General features: G+C 50.0%; 1 protein-coding gene and 1 pseudogene across 3 annotated transcripts in view; one reads left to right on the top strand and one right to left on the bottom strand.

Moving 5' to 3' along the window:
* Positions 1-11,224: 11,224 nt before the first annotated feature.
* Positions 11,225-13,018, bottom strand: LOC101335040 (large ribosomal subunit protein eL18 pseudogene; annotated as a pseudogene).
* A 4,007-nt stretch (positions 13,019-17,025) lies between these two features.
* The window catches only part of RPS6KA1 (ribosomal protein S6 kinase A1), a 36,076-nt gene continuing 29,970 nt past the window's right edge, over positions 17,026-23,131 (top strand). The window contains exons 1-2 of one of the 3 annotated variants that reach the window (XM_033840372.2): positions 17,052-17,172; positions 21,840-21,885. Coding sequence is in view for 1 of the 3 variants with exons in the window: in XM_033840341.2 (XP_033696232.1) it covers positions 17,110-17,172 (63 nt within the window). In the remaining 2 variants the exon portion in view is untranslated. Of the gene's footprint in view, positions 17,173-17,204; positions 21,886-23,131 lie in introns of those variants that run through there. The other 2 variants (XM_033840341.2, XM_033840362.2) reach the window with 2 other exon arrangements.

Below are 23,131 nucleotides of genomic sequence, written 5' to 3'. Positions count from 1 at the left end.
TTTGCTGTGAACTTAAAAATGCTCTAAAAAATAAAGTCTATTAAAAAAAAAAAAAGCCAAGGGGGTTCCCTGGTGGCCTACTGGTTAGGATTCTGGGCTTTCACTGCAGGGACTGGGTTCAATCCCTGGTTGGGGAACTGAGATACTGCAAGCCCCAAGGCTCGGCCAAAAAAAAAAAAAAAAAAAGTCAAACCAAGGCTTAGAAATTCGATCTAGCTGTGTGACTTTAGGCAAGTTACTTAACTTCTCTGAACCTAAACTTCCTCATCTGTTGGATAGGAATAATAGTGCCTAACCTTAGAGGACTGTGGTGAGAATTTAATGTTATCACGCATATAAAAGTACTCAGTATATGTCTGGCATACAGTAAGCCTTCCTAAAAGTTACCTGTTATTTTCATGAGAGTGGGGAGCCACAAATATGAGAGGGCTTTCCCTACTTATTTTAATTATTCATCTTTCTACGCCTTTCACATAGTAGGTGCTTAGGAAAAGCTGGTTGGTTGTTGGAGGCCTTGCTGCCTTTGGGAGGGATTATTCTCATCCACATCTCCACACCTCCTTATTCAGTGAGCAACAAGATGCTGGCGGATAATGGGTGTCCACACCACAATCCCACGCTGTCCTGAGGATTCAGAGCGGATGGAGGAAGGCCCGGCGACTGCTCCGCCGCCGCCATGGCAACTTCAGCCCCATTCCTGGAACCCAGCTCGGGAGGAGCAGGGTATCGAAAGTCAGTCTCCCCAAGGGCGGCTCTCCCAAGGTCTCCAGGGCCTGGTCCCCCGCCCCAGCGCTGAGTCGTCTCCGGGTCCAGGCAGGCGCTGCTCCCTGCGGCCACACGGTGGCGGCGTAGAGTCGAGCTGCGCGCCCCACCTGGGAAGCGCTAATGAGGCACAGCCCCAAAGGTTGGGCCTCCTGCTCCCCACCCTTGCCAGGACAGGTCACGGTATCCAGGCGAGAGAGCCGTTGGGCCTAATCTCACCTCACCTCAATACCTCCAACTGGACCCTCGATTCCTGATACTAGGCCGGGCACTCCCAGCTCACTTGACTCGCCCTCCACCCCCGACAATCGTTCCCAGGGCCACCCCGCCCTGCCGCCAGTCCCGCGCAGCACACCTGGCGGGTACCGGGCCAGCCCTTGCTCAGATTCAGGCTCGAGCCCGCCGGACCCAGACCGAGCGTCTCGTCCCACTCCCATGTGCGCCGGCCCGGAGAGAAGGAGGTGGGCGTGCGCTCGAGCTTTGTGGTCCTCACTGCCCCGACCTCCGGCCCTCTCCATTCTCTGCTTCCGCTTCCGGGCCTGCATCTTCTCCAAACTTCTCTGAACGCCGCGAACCCCCTTCCCAACACTTCGAATGCAGGTCCCAAGGGCTGATAATATAGTCAGGGTTTGACCTGTAGAGGGGTCCCCTTACAGGCACTGAGAGGTAAACAAGCTAAGCGCGGGCACGTGCCAGGGCGGGGCTTTGGGCGGGGCATCAGAAGGGCGGGGCCAAGGCGCTTGAGTTGCCGCGGGCCGAGGAGGTACCCCAGGCGCGCGCGGGGTGCCGGGAGTGCAAACTAAGCGGAAATGGGGCGGGGGGAGACGCAGAGCTGGGGGCGGGGCGGGCACTGGGGGTGGTTTGAGGGAGCGCAGGGCCGACTAGACTTGGGAGCTGAATGGGCTGGCCGTGGGGTTGGGCCTGGACTGGGGACCCAAAAGCGAGAAGGGCCTGAGTGGGGAGGGGAAGAGGAGGCAGGAACCCCGCCCACTTTCTAGGTTGGGTTCTTGGAACTGGTCAGGAAATCCTGGGACTCAATCTTGGGGCTTGATCTTCTGTAGGCGATGGTTTTTATAGAGAGCGCTGATAGGGCACCCATTTTCCCCACATTCCGGGAACTGCTCAGGCTTGTCCCCCAAGAGTTTGGGGGCTCAGCAGCTTCCTCCCTTCACGCTGCGGGGCGGGTCCCACCCTGAGAGCCCGGCAAGGCCCTTTGGTCCCTCCAGAGCCCCCCCATCTTCAGTTTCAACAAGATTGGGGGAGCGGGGAAGTCTTGGGGGCCACAGGCCACATACATCTAGAAAGATCTTTAGGCCCCAGGACCTTCTCTTGCCCCTGCCCTCTCCTCTGCTCCAGCAAACCTTACTCTCCTTAGCAGAGGTATTAGAAGGGTCCCCATGGGGAGAAAGGGAGCAATTTCTACTGGCTCCCTTCTATTGCAGTCTGCAAAACAGGACATGGGGGCGGGGGGAGCCTTCGAGGGCTGAAGATGGGGTGCCCTGTTTACCCTTCCTGCCCAGCCTAGTGGCTGGCAGGAGCTCAACCGGCTCAGCAATAGGACTTAGGTGCGCAGAATCTTGGGGTTCTTCGTTTGTCTGGTACTCTGTTCCGCCGTGGACCTGGGAAACACACGGGGAAACCCTACCTGCCTGTTTTTTCCCCCCCTTTCAGTTTTTTTCTTTTATGTAAAAGTAATTCATGAGTCTTTTTTTTTAAATTAAAACCTTACAAAAATATGGATTTGAAAAATGAAAAACACTCATCTTCACTGGTGAGATAGCTGCGGTTTTTCTTATTTGTAGCATACTATATATATATATATATATATATAAAGGGGGTCACACCACATATTGTTTTGCAACTTGCTGTATACTGTGGACATTTTTTCGTGTCATTATTTATAGAGATACCCCATTTTTAAGGCGTTCATAATATTCCAGAATATGGGTACCCCATAATTCATTTGATCTTCTACTGATAAACATTTAATCCTACGCCTGTGTTTATAATGATCTTTACGTTGTTTTATTTTTACAAGTATGTACTTACTGTAAAATTTTTAAATACTGATAAAGGCAAAAAATATGGATAAAGACAAAATAAAGTTCACCATATTCCTCCTATCTACAGGTAACTAACTCCTTTATTTTGTAAGCTACACTTTATGGAACGCTTGCTATATGCCAGATACCATGCTAAGTCATTCACGGAACAGCAGTCTGAGGTTTGGAGAAATGTCTCCAGTGAGGCTTGCCCAAGGTCACACAGCTAGAAAGTGGCAGAGCCAGGACCTGGACCCAACTTTATCTGATTCCAAAGCTTTGCTGGCATCTTCCTGTTAACATGCGGGTGTCTTTCCTTCCAATCTTTTTTTTTTAATTTCCAGGCCACGGGACAAAAATACTCACATGTAAATATGCACTGCTTTTCCTCCTTCCCAGGCTTAGGAGCCTTTGTAAGGAGGGCAGAGGGAGAGAAATAGACCTGTAAGCAAAAGAGTGGAGAGACCTGGAGGAATTTCCGCCCAGTCGCAATCAGGAAAAGCTGCTTCTGAGAGAAGGGAGGGGAGTGAGGGAGCTGGCAGAGTTTGGGTGGTCAGGAATTTGGAAAAAGAGAAAGAAGGAAGAGGTTTGGGGAGCTGTTGTAATGGTGTGGAACTTTGAGGAAGAGAGATTTAGGAGGATTCTGAAAGGATGTCTTGCCCTGAGCTGTGCCGTGTAATCCCTTTGCAGTGTCCTCCAGAGACCTTTGGTAAAGACTTTCGTTTCCTGTCAGTGCTTTTTGGAGTTGGATCGATTTCTTTTGGCAAAGAGGGAGCAAATAAAAGACCAGCTTTCTTCAGGTTCACATGCATTTTTTGTATTTCTTCTTTTATGAAAATGAAATAGCCTGTCTGCCTTTGCTCACTCAGTACCCTCCCCCTAGAATGCCCTGCCTTTCCCATGTCCTTCTCCATTTCCCTCATCCTCCAAGGTCCACCTCTCTCCACCTCTTTCCCCTCCTTCTGTTGGCCCTAGCTCTTTGCAAGTCCTTCATTATACCCCAAATCAGGGCAGATGACTGGCCCCCTACTGATAGGCCATATTGAGTAGGAATTTTGCCAGCATCGGAATCTCTTTGATTACAAGAAACTGTGCTGGTTTGTTGGTTTTAGAAATCTCCTTGTGTCAAGTGGAGTACCCTTGCACCAGTTATCATTCCCCGGGGAAGACTCTAAACACTTCTACCCATTTCCTCTTGGTATCTGAGTAGTCAAGGAAGACACAATGCAGTCAAGCACCGGATGGAACCACGCTTTGCTCACATAGAGAAGAGACAGCAGGATCAGCTTCAGTAGTGGGTGTTGGTCCCTCATTGCCGGGGGATCTCTCCCAGTGATCAACACAGGGCACTTCACCTATGCTCACCCTTCTTGTGCCATAGTGGAAGGACCCTATCCCCTCCAAGAGGAGGACAGATAATAACCATGGGGTTGGCTAGATGCCATACGACCGACATGCTTTAAGCAGAGACAAAAGAGTACTCATGACACCTGAAACAAGGAAAGATACTCCCACACAAGGTGATAAATCCAGCTGGCTGTGTGGGCTCTTTATCTCTTGGTTAGGAAGTGTTCCAGGCTCAGGGCCCATTCTTACATAATTGAGTAAGGGTCAAAAAACTGCAGGCATGAGACTGTCTTTCTCAACAGTTGGCCATCGTGACTCATTTCCCTCTTTGTTTTGGCTGCTAAGAAGCTCAGAACTATTCTATTCTGGATCTGTATTTTCTCTTTGTCCCAATTTTCTTAATTATTTACTTTAAGGCTTAAAAAATGTTTTATTATGGAATATTTCAAACACATGAAAGTAGAGAGAATGTAATAAACTGTTATGCACCTGTAACCCATCCTCAATAATTACCAACATTTTGCCAATCTTGTTTCATTTACCTCCCCACTTTTCCCTCCCTCTGAAGTATTATAAAGCAAATCCCAGATATCATATCATTTCACTGGAATTATTTCAGCATATATCTTTAAAAGATAGGGCTTTTTCAAATATAACTACAATGCCACTATCATACCTAACAAAATTAATACAAATTCCCTAAAATCATTTAATACCTAGTTCATGTTCAAATTTCTTTAATAGTTGGTTTTTTCCAATAAGAACTCAAATAAGGCTCACACATTTCATTTGGTTGATATGCGTCATAAGTAACTTTTCATCTATAACAGTTACACTTTTCTTTTCTTCTTTTTTCATGCTATTTATTTGTAAAGGAAACCAGAGCATTTGCCCTGTAAAGGTTCCCACATCCCAGAAGATTTGGCTGATTGCTTCCTGATGGTGTAGTTTAACTTGTTCTTCCGTCTCTTGTATTTCCATTAAACTGAAAGTTAGATCTAGAGCTTGATTAGATTCAGGTTTAATGTCTTTAGCAAGAATACCTTATTGGCGATGGTGCTGTCTACTTATTATTATGTCTCATCTAGCGGCACATATTTAGTTTAAATATTTTTATTGATTGATCCATGGTTTCAGGGCTCTTGGCCTGCTCTTTTCATTATAGAATTCCCCATCAACCTTTTATCTGTTGGTTTTAGCATCTGCTGATGATCCGTTATTTCATTAGGTGTTGCAAAATGGGAACCGGGCCCTGGCAGTGAAAGCGCCAAGTCCTGGACTGCCAGGGAATCCCCCATGACTTTCTAATTCTGTCATTCTTTTTTTTTTTTTTTTTTGGCCACGCCCAGCAGCATGTGGGATCTTAGTTCCCTGACCAGGGATAGAACCCGAGCCCCCTGCAGTGGAAGCACGGAGTCATAACCATTGGACCACCAGGGAAGTCCCTCTGGCATTCTTTTTGCATTCATTAGCTGGAATTCTTCCATAAAGAACAACGTTTCAATAAAAATTATTTTTAAAAATAAAATTAAATTACAAAAATAATTTAAAAATAAAACTTAAATGAGTGCTTCCCTGGTGGCGCAGTGGTTGAGAGTCCGCCTGCCGATGCAGGGGACACGGGTTCGTGCCCCGGTCTGGGAAGATCCCACGTGCCGCAGAGCGGCTGGGCCCGTGAGCCATGGCCGCTGGGCCTGAGAATCTGGAGCCTGTGCTCCACGGTGGGAGAGGCCACAACAGTGAGAGGCCCGCGTACCGCAAAAAAAAAAAAAAAAAAAACTTAAATGAAAAAATAAAAGAATAACTTTTCCTCATTCATTATTTGATTTTCCTGAAATAGTTTGTACAAAGAAAGACAGGATAAATGCTTGATTCCTTTAATGTATTTTTATAAGTTGCCTGAACTCCTTTGTGGAACAAGGTGTTAAAAAAAAAAAGGGCAAGCAGAGTAGTGGAATGGAAAGAGCACAGGCCTCGGACTCAGACAGAATCCTGATTCCATCACTTCTTACCTGTGTAACCTTGGGCCATCCATCTGAGCCTCAGTTTCCTTAACTGCAAGTTGGGAACCAATATCCTCAACTTCTCCAAACTTTCAGTAGAATCATTTCCAGGCCTAGATCAAGCAATTCCTCGTACAGGAAGTAAAATACAGTCACTGTGGAAAATTCAGATGCAGATAAACAGAAAGAATATAGAAGCTTTGTGAAAAGCATCTAGCATATGCTTGGCCTATAGTCGGTATTTCTGACAACTCCAGCTTGGCTCTCGGGCTGCCCTGTGTTAGAATCCTTCTGGAAGAGAGTAAATTTAGCCAGCAGAGACTCCAGCCTCAGTCCAAGAAAATCCTAGTAAGAGTCAGAGAGGGTGTTTTGGGGAGAGAGCAGGAGGTCTTATGTCAAGAGCTAGTGAACTGAAGTTAGACCTACCACAAGCTTGCAGTGAGATCTTGGGAGAGTCACTTAACCTCCCAAGCAACAGTTTCTCACGTGTAAGATAGAGGTTGTCAAGGCTGACCTGCCAGAGTCGTTGGGAGGGCCACCTGAGATGTTGATGTGGAGATGCCCACCTTGGAGGCAAAAATTGGGCAGTGCTCAGCAAATAGGGGTTAGCTTGATCTGTCTGGGAACTCCCTTTCTGAGCTCCCATCAAGTGTAAAGTTACAAGTGTCTCTTATCACTGAAGGGCTGTGTAAGGGCTGGCTTGGAGCCCAGGCTCCAAGTGCTGTGTGAATTGGGTAAACCTCTTCCTCTCTGGGGCTTGGATTCTTCCATCTGTGAGATGACCAGATTAGGGGTCCAAATCTAAATGCCCCCAGGAGCAGACAGGTAGCAAGTGAATGAAGTGGGGGAGGCAGTGAGATAGTAGTGGGTGGTGGAGACTGTGGTGACCTGATGAGCTTGCTTTATCTGAGAGAGGCTGCCTCTCCATTCTGCTGATGGCCACAAAACTGGAATGTGAGCGCAGGTGGCCTTTTTTTTAAAAAAAATAAAGTTATTTATTTATTTTTGGCTGCGTTGGGTCTTCCTTGCTGCACGCGGGCTTTCTCTAGTTGTGGTGAGCGGGGGCTACTCTTCATTGCGGTGCGTGGGCTTCTCATTGTGGTGACTTCTCTTGTTGAGGAACATGGGCTCTAGGCGTGCGGGCTTCAGTAGTTGCGGCATGCGAGCTCAGTAGTTGTGGCGCACGGGCTTGGTTGTTCCGCGGCATGTGGGATCTTCCCGGACCAGAGATCAAACCTGTGTCCCCTGCATTGGCAGGCAGATTCTTAACCACTGCGCCACCAGGGAAGTCCCTTGCCTGACTTTTAAAGAGGCTGGAAAGCTGTATTTTAAATTTTTTTCTTCCTTTTTTTTTTTTTTTTTAATACCTTCTTTTTACAAAACGTCTGTCCAGGGCTGACTTTCAATAGATCCCAGCGAGGGAGCTGCTCTGTTATGTAGGAAACCCTGACGCAGAAGCAGGTCATCTATGAATGGTTTAGCACCAGGTTCCCCACCAACGTGTGCTGTGTGACAGGTGAAGGGGCTGCTGCCTTTCTGGCCGCGCCTTGTGTCCCAGGACCAAGGGGTCTTCCAACCCAACCCCGGTCCTGAGGGGCTGCGGAATGCACTGTGCTGTATTTTTAATTTTAAATTAAAGTGATGGCAAGTTACTTGAGATATTTAGCAGCCTGTATGGACTAAACAAAATGTAAAGTAGGGTTAAGAGCATGGATTCTAAAGTAAGAGAAGTTCATGCACCAGCTTTACCACTTAATTAACTGTATGTCCTTGAGCAAGTCATTTAGCTTCTCTGTGCCTCACTTTTCTTATCTGTAAAATGGGGGTAATTATTGCACCTACTTCACGTGATTGTTGTGAGGATCACATAAGCAAGGACAGGACTAGGGTGAGGTTAACAGAATGAGGTTAATGAGGAATCATCTTGGGTGCAAAATTTAAGGGGGTGCCAAAAACTCAACAATCAAGATATATTTTCAAAAGTTAAAAGTAATGCAAAAAAAAAAAAAAAATCCATGATGACCAAAATAGCAACATTTTAAGTGAAGACAGGATATGACCTTGCACTTGTGTGACTTGGCTTTAACTCACCTCACCCTAATCCTGGGTCTGTGGGGTCCTGGCTTTATTCTTAAAATAGGATGGTACACAAGGAGAACACCCATCCTACCTCCAGGCCCAGTGGTTCACGGGTAAGAGAGAGAAAGCATTTGACTTTGTTCACTGCCATATCACCAGCACCTACAATGGTGCCTCACACATGGTAGGATCTTAATAAATATTTGTTGAATGGGGAAAAAGTTGGGATGATACATGTCCAACCTTAGAACAGTGCCTGGCACCAAGTAGGTGCTCAATAAAAAAATAATGATGATTAAGATTGAGAAGATAATGATGTCATTGTGGGTCCTATTCTGTCTTTTTTTTTTTTTTTTGAAGTACGCGGGCCTCTCACTGTTATGGCCTCTCCCGTTGCGGAGCACAGGCTCCGGACGCACAGGCTCAGTGGCCATGGCTCACTGGCCCAGCCGCTCCGCGGCATGTGGGATCTTCCCTGACCGGGGCACGAACCCGTGTCCCCTGCATCGGTAGGAGGACTCTCAACCAATGCGCCACCAGGGAAGCCCCCCTCTTCTGTCTGTAAGCCAATGGTGAACCTAGTATGTTTGACACCCAAAATGTGTTTTTTTTTCCAAGTTATCAAATTTTATTTTTCTTGAATTTCTTCTTAGATTTTCTGGTAATGTAAAAAAAAGTTTTTAAATTTTTATTTTTATTGGAGTATAGTTGATTTAAAATGTTGTGTTAGTTTCAGGTGTACAGCAAAGTGGTTCAGTTATACATATACATATATTACTTCTTTTTTAGATTCTTTTCTCTTATAGGTTATCACAGAATATTGAGTAGAGTTCCCTACTGCTATACAGTAGGTTCTTGTTAGTTACCTATCTTATATATAGTAGTGTGTGTAGAAAAGATCATTTTTTAATCCCAACATGACAAGAATTATCTTCAATAATAATCATGAAATAAAACAAATAATAATAATGGCAGAAAAGCAACAGAGACAGTAAAAACTTGCTTTTATTGAACTTCATATATATACTCAGACCAATAAAATTTTTTAAATAAAATAAAAATTATAGTACAAATGGGAAAAAAGTAAAGGACTAATAGTTTATGGTTATATTAATGTATTTTTTAAACACACATGAAGAAATGCCTCTAAAAGAGGCAACTTGGCAGGTTCAGAGAATGACTTGCATAGAGAATGACAGAACTACAGTAACCGTTTTACAATCACTGTGCTATCACCGTTGATTTCAAATCTGCTGTTTAAATGCAGGGACATGGGGACATGAATGCTCCTGATGTGAGCTCCAATGATGCTGACCTGCTATGAGCTCTCAAACTGAAGGTATATGTTGGTGCCAGTTGTGTAACTGGGAGTTCTTCAAATTAGCTTCCATGTAGAATATGTTATTTATTAAAGGTTAGGTGATAAAATGTACTAATTTGAAGTAATATATATATATATCTCATAGTAATCGCGGCAATTATTTAGAACTTAGACCAAGAAAGATCTCTTCAGGAGGGAGGATTTTATCACCAACGACATTGTTTAGAATTGCCAGGGCACAGTGATAAAAAAAGCAGACCCACCCAGTTTCATTAATGTTTTAAACTTCTCTACAGACAATGCATGCCTTATTTCTTGCACATGGAGGACTGGCTACCACCCTTAACTGATTCACCTCTGCCCCAGGCCATCAGTTTCCTATCTCTGGATGAGACAGTCCCAAAGGCCCTTCCAAAGATGACATTGCACTACTTTCTAATTGTGGCTTTGCAAGCTATTTCAAGCCATGTGACCCTGGGTAAGTCAGGTTATTTCTCCAAGTCTCAGTTTCCTCATCTGTGAAATGGGAACAGTAACCCCAAGCCATGCCTTACCCCATAAGGGCTCCATGAGGTAGTGTGGGAGAAGACTTTTTGTAAAGAAGGAGGCACTGCATACAAGTGGCAGGAACACAGCTGGCAGGCCTTGATGACAAAGGTGATGATGTTCCTCTGAAGTCATAAATAAGTTGTTCCTAGATTGAGGATCTGAGTTAGGGGAAGGGGAACCAGCGGGTGCTGGACTTTGCAAATCACTGACAGTGACTTTTTTCTTCCAGGAAAAGTCTTGATCCTCTTGGCCCAGAAGCAGGGGTCTGATCACAATGACCCCAGTTCCTCTGCTGCTGTATTACAACCCAGCTGGATGGAGCACTTCCCTTCCAGGGGAAGGTGGCTGAGGCAGAAGCAGGGTGTGAGAAACTAGTGATGCCAGCTGGCTCTTGTCCTCAGAAGTACTCTGAAATTAGTTTACCTGCTTGTTTAACCAAAGAGAATGTAAGTTCCTAGAGCAGGGGTTAACAAATTTTTTTTCTGAAGAGCCAGCTAGTAAACATTTTAGGCTTTCTCAGCCATATGGTCTCTGTTGCAACTACTCGACTCTGCTGTTGTAGTGTGAAAGCAGCCCTAGACCATACGTAAACGGAGCGTGGCTGTGCTCCAATAAAACTTTATTTATGGATACTGAAATCTGAATTTCATATAATTTTTGCACATTATGAAATATTCTTCAATTATTTAAAGATGTAAAAGCCACTCTTAGCTCATAGGCACATAAAAAGCGGCCAGATTTGGCCCACAGGCCGTTCATAGTTTACCCACCCTTATTCTAGAGGGCAGAGACCCTCTCTGTGTATTCCTTTGCTGTGTCCACAGTGCCCAGAACAGTGCCTGGCACATAGCTGTCCATAAGGATCTGTTGATGACCAACTGCTTTCTTCTTCTGCCCCTCTACCTCCAATTCCATTCCCATCTCTTGCTGCTACTATATCCACCTCTACTTCCAGCTCCCATTCTCTGTAACCAGCAGCAACAAGCCTCTGTTGCCCCCTCCCGGTCCCGGTCTCCAGGTCAGTGGAGGAGCCCACTAGCTAGTTCTCCAGTAGCCCTGGGACTGCCCCATCTGGATGCTCCCATTTTTCCTCTTCTTCTCTGACTACCCTATCTTTGGCCTCATTCTTCTTTTTTTTTTTCAGCACCCAAAATCTTTTTAATAACAAGGCCTGTTATTAAACAAGGCTGACGGGCCTGTCAGCCTCTGGTGCGCTTGAACTTCCAGCCCTTGGAACGTAGGGTTTGGTGTTCCTGAGGTCTTGCCGAGATGCCTGTACACCTCTTGGTCTTTACCAGAGAGGAGGCCAGCGCCACAGCCCTTGGGAGTGTCCAGGGCCAGTTGGTCAAAGGTGAGGATCTTGCCCCAGGCCTTGGGGATGTGGCTCCAGGGCAGTGCCCACACCTTCAGTTCGGGCACCTACTGGGCATACACATGATCAGTTTTAGTTCCTATAACCACACCTGTTTTGCCTTCCCCTCCAGGAAGCTTCACCTTCTGGATCATCTGGGAAAGGGATAGAGGCCACCAGTTGGTGCAACTCACGAACAGCCTCTTCAGCACAACTTGACTGAAGGAGTTGGTTGGTCTGGCCAGAAACCTGTACAGCTTGACCAACAGCCTTAGGTAGCTGTCCTAGCTCTTGGCCTCATTCTTTTTTTATTTTTATTTTTGGGCCATGCCACACAGCTTGCAGGATCTTAGTCCCTGACCAGGGATCGAACCCATACCCCCCGCAGTGGAAGCACGGAGTCCTAACCACTGGACCACTAAGGAATTCCCTTGGCCTCATTTTGTTTTTTTTTTTTGAGTAGGGATTTTTTTTTTCTAGTATTTATTTATTTATCATTTATTTGTTTCTGGCTGAGTCGGGTCTTAGTTGCAGCATGTGGGATCTTTCATTCCGGCACACAGGATTCTCTCTAGTTTTGGTGAGCAAGCAGGCTCCAGAGCACGCGGGCTCAGTAGTTGCAGTGGGCGGTCTCTCTAGTTGTGGCGTGCAGGCTCCAGAGCACGCAGGCTTCGCAGTTGTGGCACGTGGACTCTCCAGTTGTTGTGCCGTGGGCTCAGTGGTTGCAGCACGTGGGCCTAGTTGCCCTGTGGCATGTGGGATCTTAATTCCCCGATCAGGCATCGAACCCGCGTTCCCTGCATTGGAAGGCGGATTTTTTAACCACTGGACCACCAGGGAAGTCCCCACACAAGCATATTTTGAAGGCTTGCCACACGTCAGCTGTAGCCAGCGAGACAGCAGTAAACAAAATAAAGTCCTACCTCATGGAGCTTTGTTCTAGTGGGAGAAACAATAAACAAACAGGTAAATATACAATATGATCCCTGGTAGAGAGGCATGCCATGAAAAAAAGATAACATAAGATGATACCGTCGATGGGGAGCTATCTTAGGTAGGGTCAGTCCTCTCCGAAGAGGTGACATTTGAGCAGAGGTGCGAATGAAGTGAGGGAGCAAACTCTGAGAGCTAAAGAAAGAAATGTTCCAGGTGGAGGGCACAGCAGGAGCAAAGCCTGAGGTGGGAGTGTATGTGGCATGTCAGTGAGCAGGCAGCAAGACTGGTGGCAGGGGGGCAGTGAGTGAGTGGTGGGGGGGGGGGCAGGGGGAGTAGGGGGCCAGGTCCTGCGGGACTTTGCAGGCCCAGCAAAGTCCTTGGATTTTGTTTGAAGTGTGATGGGGGAGCTACAGGAGGGTTTCAAGCACCTCCATCCCTCAGACCTGGATGGGGCAGACAAGAGAATCCACCCCCTTACTTGTTCATCACTACGCACCTCTGCATACTGAGTACCCGTGAAGCCCCTTCTGGGCTGACAGTGTAGTGAAGTGAATAAGAGCACTGGATTTTGAGTCTGAGAGAATTGGGTTCCCAGCCTAGCTGTAATACTTACTAGCTGTTGGACCATGGGCGATTGCATCACTCCTGAGCCTCAGTTTTCTCATCTGGAAAATGGAGACAATAATTTCTGTCTCATGGTGTTGTTGGGGTGACTGGATGAGCTCTTGCCTCTAAAACACTCACAGTGCCAGGCAGGTCACATAGTTCTCTCTCAATCAGCTGTCATAGTTGATGATGATGATTACTATTTAAATGCTGAGCCAAGTTCTGGCATTTTGTAATCACTTGTTAAAGGGAACTACCATTATGATTGTTCCCCTTATGCTGTTCCACCTGCTGCCAGGAGACACGTGTGCCAAGACCCTCCTCTACTGAATGGCCAAGAAAGAATAATGACAGGCTCTCTTCCTGTGGGGCAGGGCCCATCCAGAACCTGTGCTCTTGAACATTATAGCAAGCACATGCCCAGGTTGCGGTAGAAGGACCTAAAACCCAGCGCTCAGCCTGTCAGCTCAGCCCCCTGCTTCATGCTAGAATAACCTCTTCCATAAGGTACAGAATAAGAACCTCACTGTGTCCAGCAGAGCCCTTTCACACTTATGAGTCATTCACTTAACAAACACCGCAAGTGACTGCCCCGAACAGCCTGTTCTCACCCCATTATGAATAATAATAATAGCTATCATTTATCCACGACTCAGAGTGTAGCATTTAAGAGCATGAGTCCTAGATGTACTGTACTGTAGCTAGATGATGTTGTACATATCACTTAGCCTCTTTGAGCATCTATGTGCCAGGTAGTGTGTCAGGTGCCAGGAAGACAAGAGCCTAGAAGACCCGATTACTGCCCTCTCACAGCTTCCTGTCTAATTGGAGAGCTAGATGTTAATCAGGTAATCACAAAAACAAATGTAAAAGTACACCTTGAGGAGCACTAAGGAGAAGTATCCATTGCCACGAGTGTATATAACAGGCAGGTAAGGGAAGATGTCCTGGAGGAAGTGATTGTGGAGATAAACTGGCTTGAGGAAGACAGACAGTTTCAAGAACAAGGAGCAAGGCCCTGGGGCAGCAGAACTGAAGGAAAGTCAGTGTGGCTGCAGCCTAGAGAGAAACAGAAAACTGTGAGCTGAGGCTGCAGCAGGATCAGCACATTGTAGGCTATGGATTGGTCTCTACAGCTCTCTGCTGAGTGACTGTAACATCCCTTCAACAATCATGGGCAAGCTGACCTGCCCAAGCTCCCAGGCAGGGCCCAGGTGTCCTCTGGGCACCCCCCTTTTCCAGCATAACCCAATACTCTTGGGAGAGAGGACACAGGAAGTGAAACATTCATAGGAAAGCAGAGTCACTACTGGGTCCTTAAATTGAGATGATGCACTTGATATGGAATCCTTTCCTGTAAAAAGGGGAAGGAAGAGGCCAGGAGCCCCAGGAAGGGGGCAGATTGAAGGTAGAATCACTCCAGTTTTCCCCTCACCCATGCCCCTCCCACGCATCCACCTCATTTTCCTCGCCCAGCAGTCCTTTGCCCTCATTCTCTAGATCTCAGTGTCTCTTCCCAAGTTTAACTTAAACCGGCTTGCAGCCAGATATTTGGCACCTGGGTGCAATCTGTTCTGAGCCCTGAGTAGGATGACTAGATTTAGCAAATCAACAGGACACCCAGTTAAATTTGAATTCAGATAAACAACAAGCATTTTTTCAATTTTGAGTCTAAACATTACAACACTAGCCCTGAGCAGCAGGGGTTGGGGCATCGGAAACTGGCTCCAGGCAACTGATACTAACACTGATGTCTATAACAGCTGCCAACTTTGGCGCAGGTTGCCTCCAGTTTAGCCCTCATTAAGGAGGTAATAGAGTGAGTGAACAAAAGAATGGACTCTAGGGACTTCCCTGGTGGTGCACTGGTTAAGAATCCACCTGCCAGTGCAGGGGACACAGGTTCAATCCCTGACCTGGGAAGATCTCACATGCCATGGGGCAACCACGGGCCGTGGAGCAACTAAGCCCATGCGCCACAACTACTGAACCTGTGCTCTAGAGCCCGTGCACCACAACTACTGAAGCCCGTGCACTGCAACTACTGAGCCCTGCAAGTACTGAAGCCTGCACACCTAGAGTCCGTGCTCCACAAGAGAAGCCACCGCAATGAGAAGCCGGCGCATCGCAATGAAGAGTAGCTCCCACTCGCCACAACTAGAGAAAGCCCGTGCGCAAAGCCCGTGCGCAGCAATGAAGACCCAACGCAGCCAAAAATAAAAAATAAAAGGAATGAACACTGGGCCTAGACTACCAGGGTTGTCTTTCAGCTCTGCCATTTTCCAGCTGTGTGACCTTGGAGGGACCCAGAAAATGAAACGCTTAACTTCTCTGTCCTTGGTTTCCTCATCTATACACTGGAGATAATAACAGCACCTAACTCATAAGGTTGTTGTGAGGATTAAATGAGTTTACAGGTAAAGTGCTTAGAATAGTGCCTGGTCCATAGTAAGTGCTATGTTAATGTTAGCTCTAATAATTTATCTAATCACACCAGACCGAATGTAAACTCCATGAGAACAGGGACTTTCTTTTGTTCATTGCTATATCCACAGGAATGAGGAGCAGGGCTGGTTTATAATGCATGCTCGAGAAGAGGGCCTGGCTTGTAATATATAGCCAAAAATATTTATTGAATTAAATCTAGTCCTCAGGATCTACCTGAAAGATTGGAATTATATTAATGATTCCCCTTTCACAGATAAGGAAACAGGTTTAGAGGCATGAAATGAGTTTTCCAATGTTAAGGAGGTGGCAGAGCTAGGATTCAAATCCAGATTTGTTCGGTTCCAAAGTCTTTTCCACTCAAAACTCAATTCACTTTAACAGCTGAGGTGCTACCCTTGGAAAGTGATGGAATAACAGGAGCATCTGGATTTAGGAGAAATCCTCATGGACTTTGATTTTTTAAAGTCCTAATCTGTTCCCCATCTGCTGTGTACCCTTGGGTAAGTCACCTCATCTTTTTGAGGCTGTTTTATGATGTGTAAACTAGGTGGTGGTGAGGATCCAAGGAGATCATATATTGGTGAAGCCTGACTGCAAGAAGGCTTCTGATAAACAATCCTGCTTTAGAACGGCTTTGCAAATGGACATTCTTCCCCACCCATGAAACACGCAAGCCCATCTCTCCACTCCCCCACGTGTGAATAAATCTCATCACACCTGAACCCCTAACACCTCTTTAGACGGAGGCTGAATCTCTCCGGGGGAAATCTCTCTCCTTGGCCTCCCTGCACCCCAAGCACAGCGCAAGTGTCGGTCAATCCTGGAACGTGGTCCCTGGTCTCCTCAGAGGGGGCACAAGCCCAAATGAGCCCAGAGCTGGGCCTGCAGTTGGGAGAGATTCGGGGAGACGGCTTGAAAAGAGCAAAACATGCGTATTAAGACATCACTTTGGAGGCACTGTGGGTCCTGATGGTGGTGAAAGACTTGTACCCTACCTGGAGCCAGGGCGCAGGAGATTCCAGTGTCGCCTTCCGGGGCGGGGTTAGGGGGTCCTAGAGCCTTGTAATGGGGGGAGTAGGGCCCAGGCTCCTTTCTAGCCTTTGCCGGGGTCAGGCCCAGGACATTCAGAGTGTGTGTGGGGGGGGGGGCAGGGGGAAACAGCCCCCGCTGGGGGGGTAGAAAGAACATCTGGGGAGCTATTCCAAACGAGGTGAGTGGGGGAGATGGGTAGCCCTGGCATGGTCCCCTCCGGCGACCAGGTTTGGGAGGGAGGAGCCAAGAGGGCCTCTTCTGGGCTGAGCAGAGCGCGGGCCCAGGGCTCGCGGTGAAGGCGGGGCCCGCACTCTCTTCGCGGCGGGGGCTGGGGGTCTGTGCTGGGAATGCCGCGCCGCGGGGGCCGGGGCGGGGCTTCATTGGCCCCGCCCTTCGCTCAGGTAGCCAATGGGCGCGGCGGCGCCGGGTGACGGAGGGAGCCGAAGTGCGAGTGCCGCGGCGGCGGCGGCGGCGCGGACGGCCCAGCGAGAGCGAGAGGGTCTCGGCGGGCGCGAGGGGGTTAGGGGGCGCGGGGACGAGGGGACGCGGCAGCGCGGAGCCTGGGACCTCAGGACCTGGGAGGCGAGGCGGCCCGGACCGCCGGTGGAGCGCGGGCCGCCCAGCGGCGGCGCGATGCCGCTCGCCCAGCTCAAGGAGCCCTGGCCGCTCATGGAGCTGGTGCCGCTGGACCCGGAGGTGAGTGAGCTGGGCGGGGGACGGGCGCTGGCGGCCGGCGAGCCCGAGTCCCCACAGGGGCGGGGCGGCCCGCGGCGCCTCTGTAGCCTGGCGGGCGCCCGCGCGGACGCGAGTGCCCTCCGATCTCTTGCCCCCTCTCCGGCTCCACCCCCTTCTGCCCCGGGTGTGTGTGCGCGAGGGACAGTTCCGCCACAGCGCCGAGAAACCCCTTAGCCCGGAGAGGGTATGCCGTGGTGCGCTGAGATCTGACCCCCGCCTCACCCCACACACCTAGGACCTGTACCGGGAGCTGTCGGAGTTTCCTTCGTTAGGGCAGACGGCCAGGGCTGGGGTGTCAGATGTCTCGGATTCTACAAGAGACAAGGATCATGGGACCCCCCCTCACTTCTCCTTGATGTCTCCCAGCGCCCTACCCCAAGAGCTCCCGCTACTCGGCTGCTGACCCTAGAAGAATTGTCCCTCTTGACCCTAGCAGTTGTGGAATTTGGGGTGACACCGTCCGTCTGGGGCTGAAACTCTTGGTTTTCTTTGCCCCAGCCTAGGGTCAGAGGACACCTGTGTCACCTGCTCCAGGCTGGGGGGAAGAGAATGGGGGAAAGCCCTTAGACATTGTGAAAATTATTCCTGGAGATGAGGAGAACGTTGGTTCCTGCCCCCTCCCATAGGAAGGACTGGGCCCCTGGGGAGTTTGGCCTCTGCCTGCCTAGCCTCTCCCAGAAGCACCTCCTGCCCTCTGAGGTTTCTATGGTGCTAGGCCCTAAGCTTGCAGAAGGCCAGCTCTTCCTGTGCCCTTTGACCCCCAGGGTCAAGGTCAAGCCCATCTGCCAGCAGATGGAGAAAAAAAACTTTTCCCTTAGCCTCATTCTGGGAAGGAGGTAGGTGATACTGCCTTTCCAGAGGGGATGTGGGGATATGCAGGGAGGGTATGGAAACCTCAGTGAGCCTGGGAGCCAAGGTGATTTTCTTCTGGCTTGGGCTCAGAGCCCCTGCTTAGATCCCCTCCTCTGCCCTCTCTTAACTGTGCCAACCACCAAGTGCCCTGCCTCTCAGGGTCACAGGTTGAGATCAGAGTGAGGATCCCTGGTCCCCAGAACCCAGGGTGTGCTGCCCCTTTAAAGGGATGGTCATGGCTGACACTGGCTATTGGAGGGTGGGCGCATGGCAGGATTAGGTAGCCAACCTGAAGGCGCAATTTGGAGTAAATTGCTTTGGGATCCCTGCCATGGGGTTTTTACGGGCCCTGCTCAGTTCAGAAGTTCTCTCGCTGACTCACCCTCTGAGGTGAGGAACACTGCCCTCTGCAGCCCCTATCCACCACAGCCCACCCCCCAAGGACTGGGGCACAGGGGGTTGGGGAGGTGCTCAGAGGTGGATTCCTTTGCCTTGGCATACCGTTGAGACCTAGGCCTCCCTAGAGGAAGGTGGACTGGGAGGGGCCAGGGAGAGACTTAATCTGAGGACTTACCATGGGTTATACTAGTAGGGAAGAAAGACACCCAGGAGCTCAATTCCCGGTCCAGGGCACTACTTCCTGTTTCTCTTTGGGGAATCCTGGGGCAGGGGCCAGGTTTAAACAGGAAACTCAACTCAGTTTTAGTACTGCTGCAGCTGAACTCTGAGAGGAAGAGACTGGCTTATTTCCTAGGATTAAGGGGGCTGTGATTTCTCTAGGAGCTTCACCTTGGAAACACTGTGTGACCCCCAATCAGTCTTTAGCCTCTCTGGGCCTCTGTTTCTCCAATGGCCAGGGCTGGGTTCTGGCCTCTGCTTTCTGGGCCTGAGAGGGTACAGAGTCCCGAGTACCACTGCCCATTTTCCTCCTCCCCACTCCATGGAGGTGCCAGGCGACTGGGTGTTATTGTTTGGGTAACAGGAGCCATGGGGCAGCCAGGGCGCGGGTTGGGCTGTTTTCACTGGAGAACAGGGCCTCGCTGTTCTTAGCCCAGGTGACATGTAAGTGATACAGCAGCCTGACCTGCAGGTATAGGCGCTGCTGCTGGCTCCTGGCCAGGAAGGAGGCAGGCAGAGGGGCTGGTGGGGGCATTTGGCAGAGGCCTGGGATCTGGACTGCCCTGCCCTCCCATGACGCTGCCGAAAATGGGCTGCTGGGAGGCGGGGCCTTGTCTGGGGTGTGGCCCAGGTGGAGTAAACCCATTGGAAGTGTGGTTGACGATTCTGCCTGGGCCTTCCCTGGCCTTGCTGAAAGCAGTAACCTTGACCCCAGGCCCAGCCTCGCTGTGTACAGAGCTTCATTATGTGCCACCCACCCCACTTCACCACTGTTACCTTATTAAAATAAAACAACTCTCAAAACAACTTCTCAAGGTAGGGATTATTACCCCCATTTTCATATGGAACAGCTGAACTCAGAGAGGAGAACTGGCCTGTGAATTAATGTCAGAGTCAGAATTGGAACCCAGATCTCTTGTTGTCTCCAGCCTAGTTGGGGGAGGCTTAAGGACAGGGAAGAGCTGGGATCAAACTGGCCCAGGTGGAAGGTACTCCAAGAGAGGCTCCGGATGTTGGCAGACTCTCCTGTCCAGCCTTTGCTGAGGGCTGGTGGTACCAGCCGGCCCTGGCACCTGGCCCCCAGCTTCCAGCAGCGCGCAGGGCTGCCAGTGCTGGGCTCTGAACCCAACTCCTGGGGCTGCTTCCTGCCTGTGGGGCACGTGCTGTCTTTGTCCATCTGCTGCCCGGCCTCTCCAGACGCTGCCCTGGCCCCTCTTCCCGAGACAGAGCTGATTGGGTGGGAAGGAAGGATGCTTGGTGAAACGCATCTCTGACCTCTGGGGAGGGGGGACAGTGGTCTGGAGGCCCTCCGCAGCTGTCCCCATGAGTAGTGCTCTCTGAGGAAGAGGGAGGAGAGTGGGTCTCCATCCTCCAAGAGGCCAAAAGCCCTTTCCTATACCAGACTTTTTAGACAAGGTCTTCCATTCAGTATTCTGCAAGGTCAGTATCATTGTCCTCTTTCGTTCATTCATTCGTTCATTCAGCAAATATTTATTGAGCACTTATCATGTGACAAGTACTAACCCAAGCAGCAGGGTACAGCTGTGAACAAGATGGACCTGCCCTCGTAGTACAGATGAGGAAACCGAGGCTCAGAGAAGTAATGTGACAGACACAAGGTCAGAATGAGAGGCTGGCAGACCTAGCATTAGCGGCTGTGTCTTTGTGGCTGCAAACCTGTGTTCTTTCCACCATCTGTGCAGCAGTCAGACCAGAGGGGCAAATGAGCCCTGTCTTCCCAGGACCCTGGCTCTAAGCGGGGAAGCTCACCTGTGGTCCTCTTTGCACTTACAGTTCTTTCTCCAGGGCTGCCCACTCCCCTCTAGAGACCTTGTGCAACAGCTCTTACAGGCATGGGGCCTCATGAGGATGGCATCCAAGCTAGAGACCCCTGGACTGGAGGCAACCAAATAGGGCCTGTGGAGCCCCCTGAATCCTCCAAGATACTGCTCTGTAAGCACACACCTCTGGGTACACCCACCACCTCCTCCCCTCCCTCATCAGGGATTCAGGCTTGCAGCCACATGACTCTGGGTCATGGCCCGATGTCTTAGGGACCACAGGTAAGTCCCTCAACCCTCTGAACCTTGTCTGAAAAATGAGAGTAATAGAACTTTCTCTGGGGAATTCCCTGGCGGTCCAGTGGTTAGGACTCTGCACTTCCACTGCCGGGGGCATGGGTTTGATCCCTGGTCGGGGAACTAAGATACCGCATGCCGCATGGCATGGCAAACAAATAAACAGAACTTGCTCTGGCCTCCTTGCTCTCTTTGCTGGGTTGAGCTTTCATTTGACAGGCTACATGCTGGACCCTGATCTGGGTGCCAAGGAGATGATGCTGGACAAGTCATGGCTCCTCCCTGAGTTAATCTGCAGTTTGCTCGGTGCTTTGAGGCCCAGGGGAGGGAGGAAAGGGCTTGAGACTGTGTGGACAGAGGAGATGACATTAGAACTGAGTCCTGAAAGAAGACCAGGGGTTTGCCAAAGTGACCAGGCAGGAAAGGTTTTCTTGGTAGGAGGAGCCACCGTGCAGATGCATGGGGATGTGAAACAAGCTGGTCTGTTCAGGGTCTCAGGTTGTTCAGTTTAGCTCCGTAATAGGGCCTGATAGTAATAATGGGGACTGTTTGTGGACCAGTTACGTGCCAGGCATATGTACTTTACAGACACTATTTTGCTTGCTTCTTACAGCCACCCAATGAGGTACATCACTTTTATCCCCATTTCACAGATGAGGAAACTGAGACCTTGAGAAATGAAGTAACCTCAGGGTCATGCAGGTGGTAGAAGCCAGAATTTGAACCCACATGGTCAGGTTCCAGAACCCACATTAATCACCTGTGTTGGGCAGTTGGTGATGAGGCTTTGAACGCCATGCCAAGGAGCTGGGACTTTATCCTGCAGGCAGTGGGAAGCCATGGAAGGGTTTGGGGCCTGGTACGTAGGAGGTTCTCAATAAGGAGTGAGTGAGTGACCAAGGGAGTCGATCACTCAAGTGTAACGATTACAGTTGAGTTTTAGGAAGGGTGAGGATTTGGAATGGGGGAGGCTGGTGTATAGGCCGTTGTTACCATCTGGGGGAATTATGTCAAGAGTCTAGAATGCTGGGTGAAGTGGAACTCCATCTACAAATGCACCGTGCCTCCCCCTCCCCCCAGCCCTGGTCGACCGGGTCCTTCTCCCCAGGCTTCTGAGAGATGACAGGTATGTGTATGCGTGCGTGGTGGGGCCTGTAGAACACTGGCCCCTGGGGAGGATTAGGGGCATTAAAGGGGCTCAGGGGGCAGGATGTCCGGGGAGCGACAAGGGGAGGGCTGCTCCAGGGGCAGGGAGATTATGTAATGGGCAGAGCACAGCTATGCCTGCTGCGGCCGGGCAAAGCCGCAGCTGCCCTGTGGACCCGGCCCCTGGCTCCAAAGTCCTGGGTCTTCCTGGCCTCTGCACACTCTCGCTGTGCGGGAGGGGTGGGGACAGCTTCTTTCAGCTTCCCAAGGCCCAGATGGGGTAGGTTACTCACCTAATATCACACAGGAAAGGGACGGTGTACCCCAGGGTGAGTAGCACCCACCTGAGGGTGAGGTCTGGGGGCTGGAGGACTGCCCAGGGGCGGGCTCCAGCGCCTGCCTCTCTGCAGGTAGTTCCCCTAGCTGGGCAGTGGGCTGCTTTTCCTCAGTCCTCTTTTGAGCACCTCCTGGTGTCAGAGACCGGATTTTGAATCCCCACTTACCAGCGGTGTAACCTTATGCGCCATCACTAGGCCCCTCTGCGCCTCAGTTTCTTCCTTTGCCAAGTGGGACCAGGGCCTGCCTCCCAGGTCAGGAGGGTTTAATGGTGCCACAGGTGTGAGGCACTGAGCCCAGTGCCGGGCATGTGGCAGGGGCTCGGAAGAGAAAAGCTGTTAGCACCAAGCCCTAATCTCTGCCCTCCCAGGGCTCCCCGTTTTTTAGGAGGGGCAGGCCCATGTGTAAATAGTCCCTGCGTTGTGATAAGTGGTAAAATGAAGGATCGCAGGACCGTAGTGGAGCAGCAGTGATTCTGCAAGGATAGGGAGGGGTCCCAGAGCTGGCAGGGCCAGGGTAGCCACCATCACTGGGCTGGACACTCTTCCAGACTTTGTTGCCTTCAGCCCTTGCATCAACCCTGGGAGGTGATGTAAATACCCTCCTGCTACAGATCAGGAAACTGAGGCCTCTTGAGTTGGTTAGCTGGCATGCACAGTTTGTCTGTGGCAAAGCTGGGAGTCCTTTCCTTCTCACTGGGAGAAGGTGACATTTGAGCTGAGCCTTCAAAGATGAGGTATTTGCCAGGCAGAGAGCCCGAGGGAGAGATGCCGGGAAATGGTCCGCCTGAGTTGTGAGGGGCTGTTGCAGGAGCCTTGATGCCTGTGGAGGTAGAGAGGACACAGCCAGAACTCCCACCCTCACCTCCTTGGCCCCCTAGCTACTGGGAG

The sequence above is a fragment of the Tursiops truncatus genome, chromosome 1 (assembly GCF_011762595.2).
Source record: "Tursiops truncatus isolate mTurTru1 chromosome 1, mTurTru1.mat.Y, whole genome shotgun sequence".
NCBI classification, from domain to species: Eukaryota; Metazoa; Chordata; class Mammalia; order Artiodactyla; family Delphinidae; genus Tursiops; species Tursiops truncatus.
Note: the sequence above shows the minus strand (reverse complement) of the source record. Positions and strands in the feature narration are given on the sequence as shown.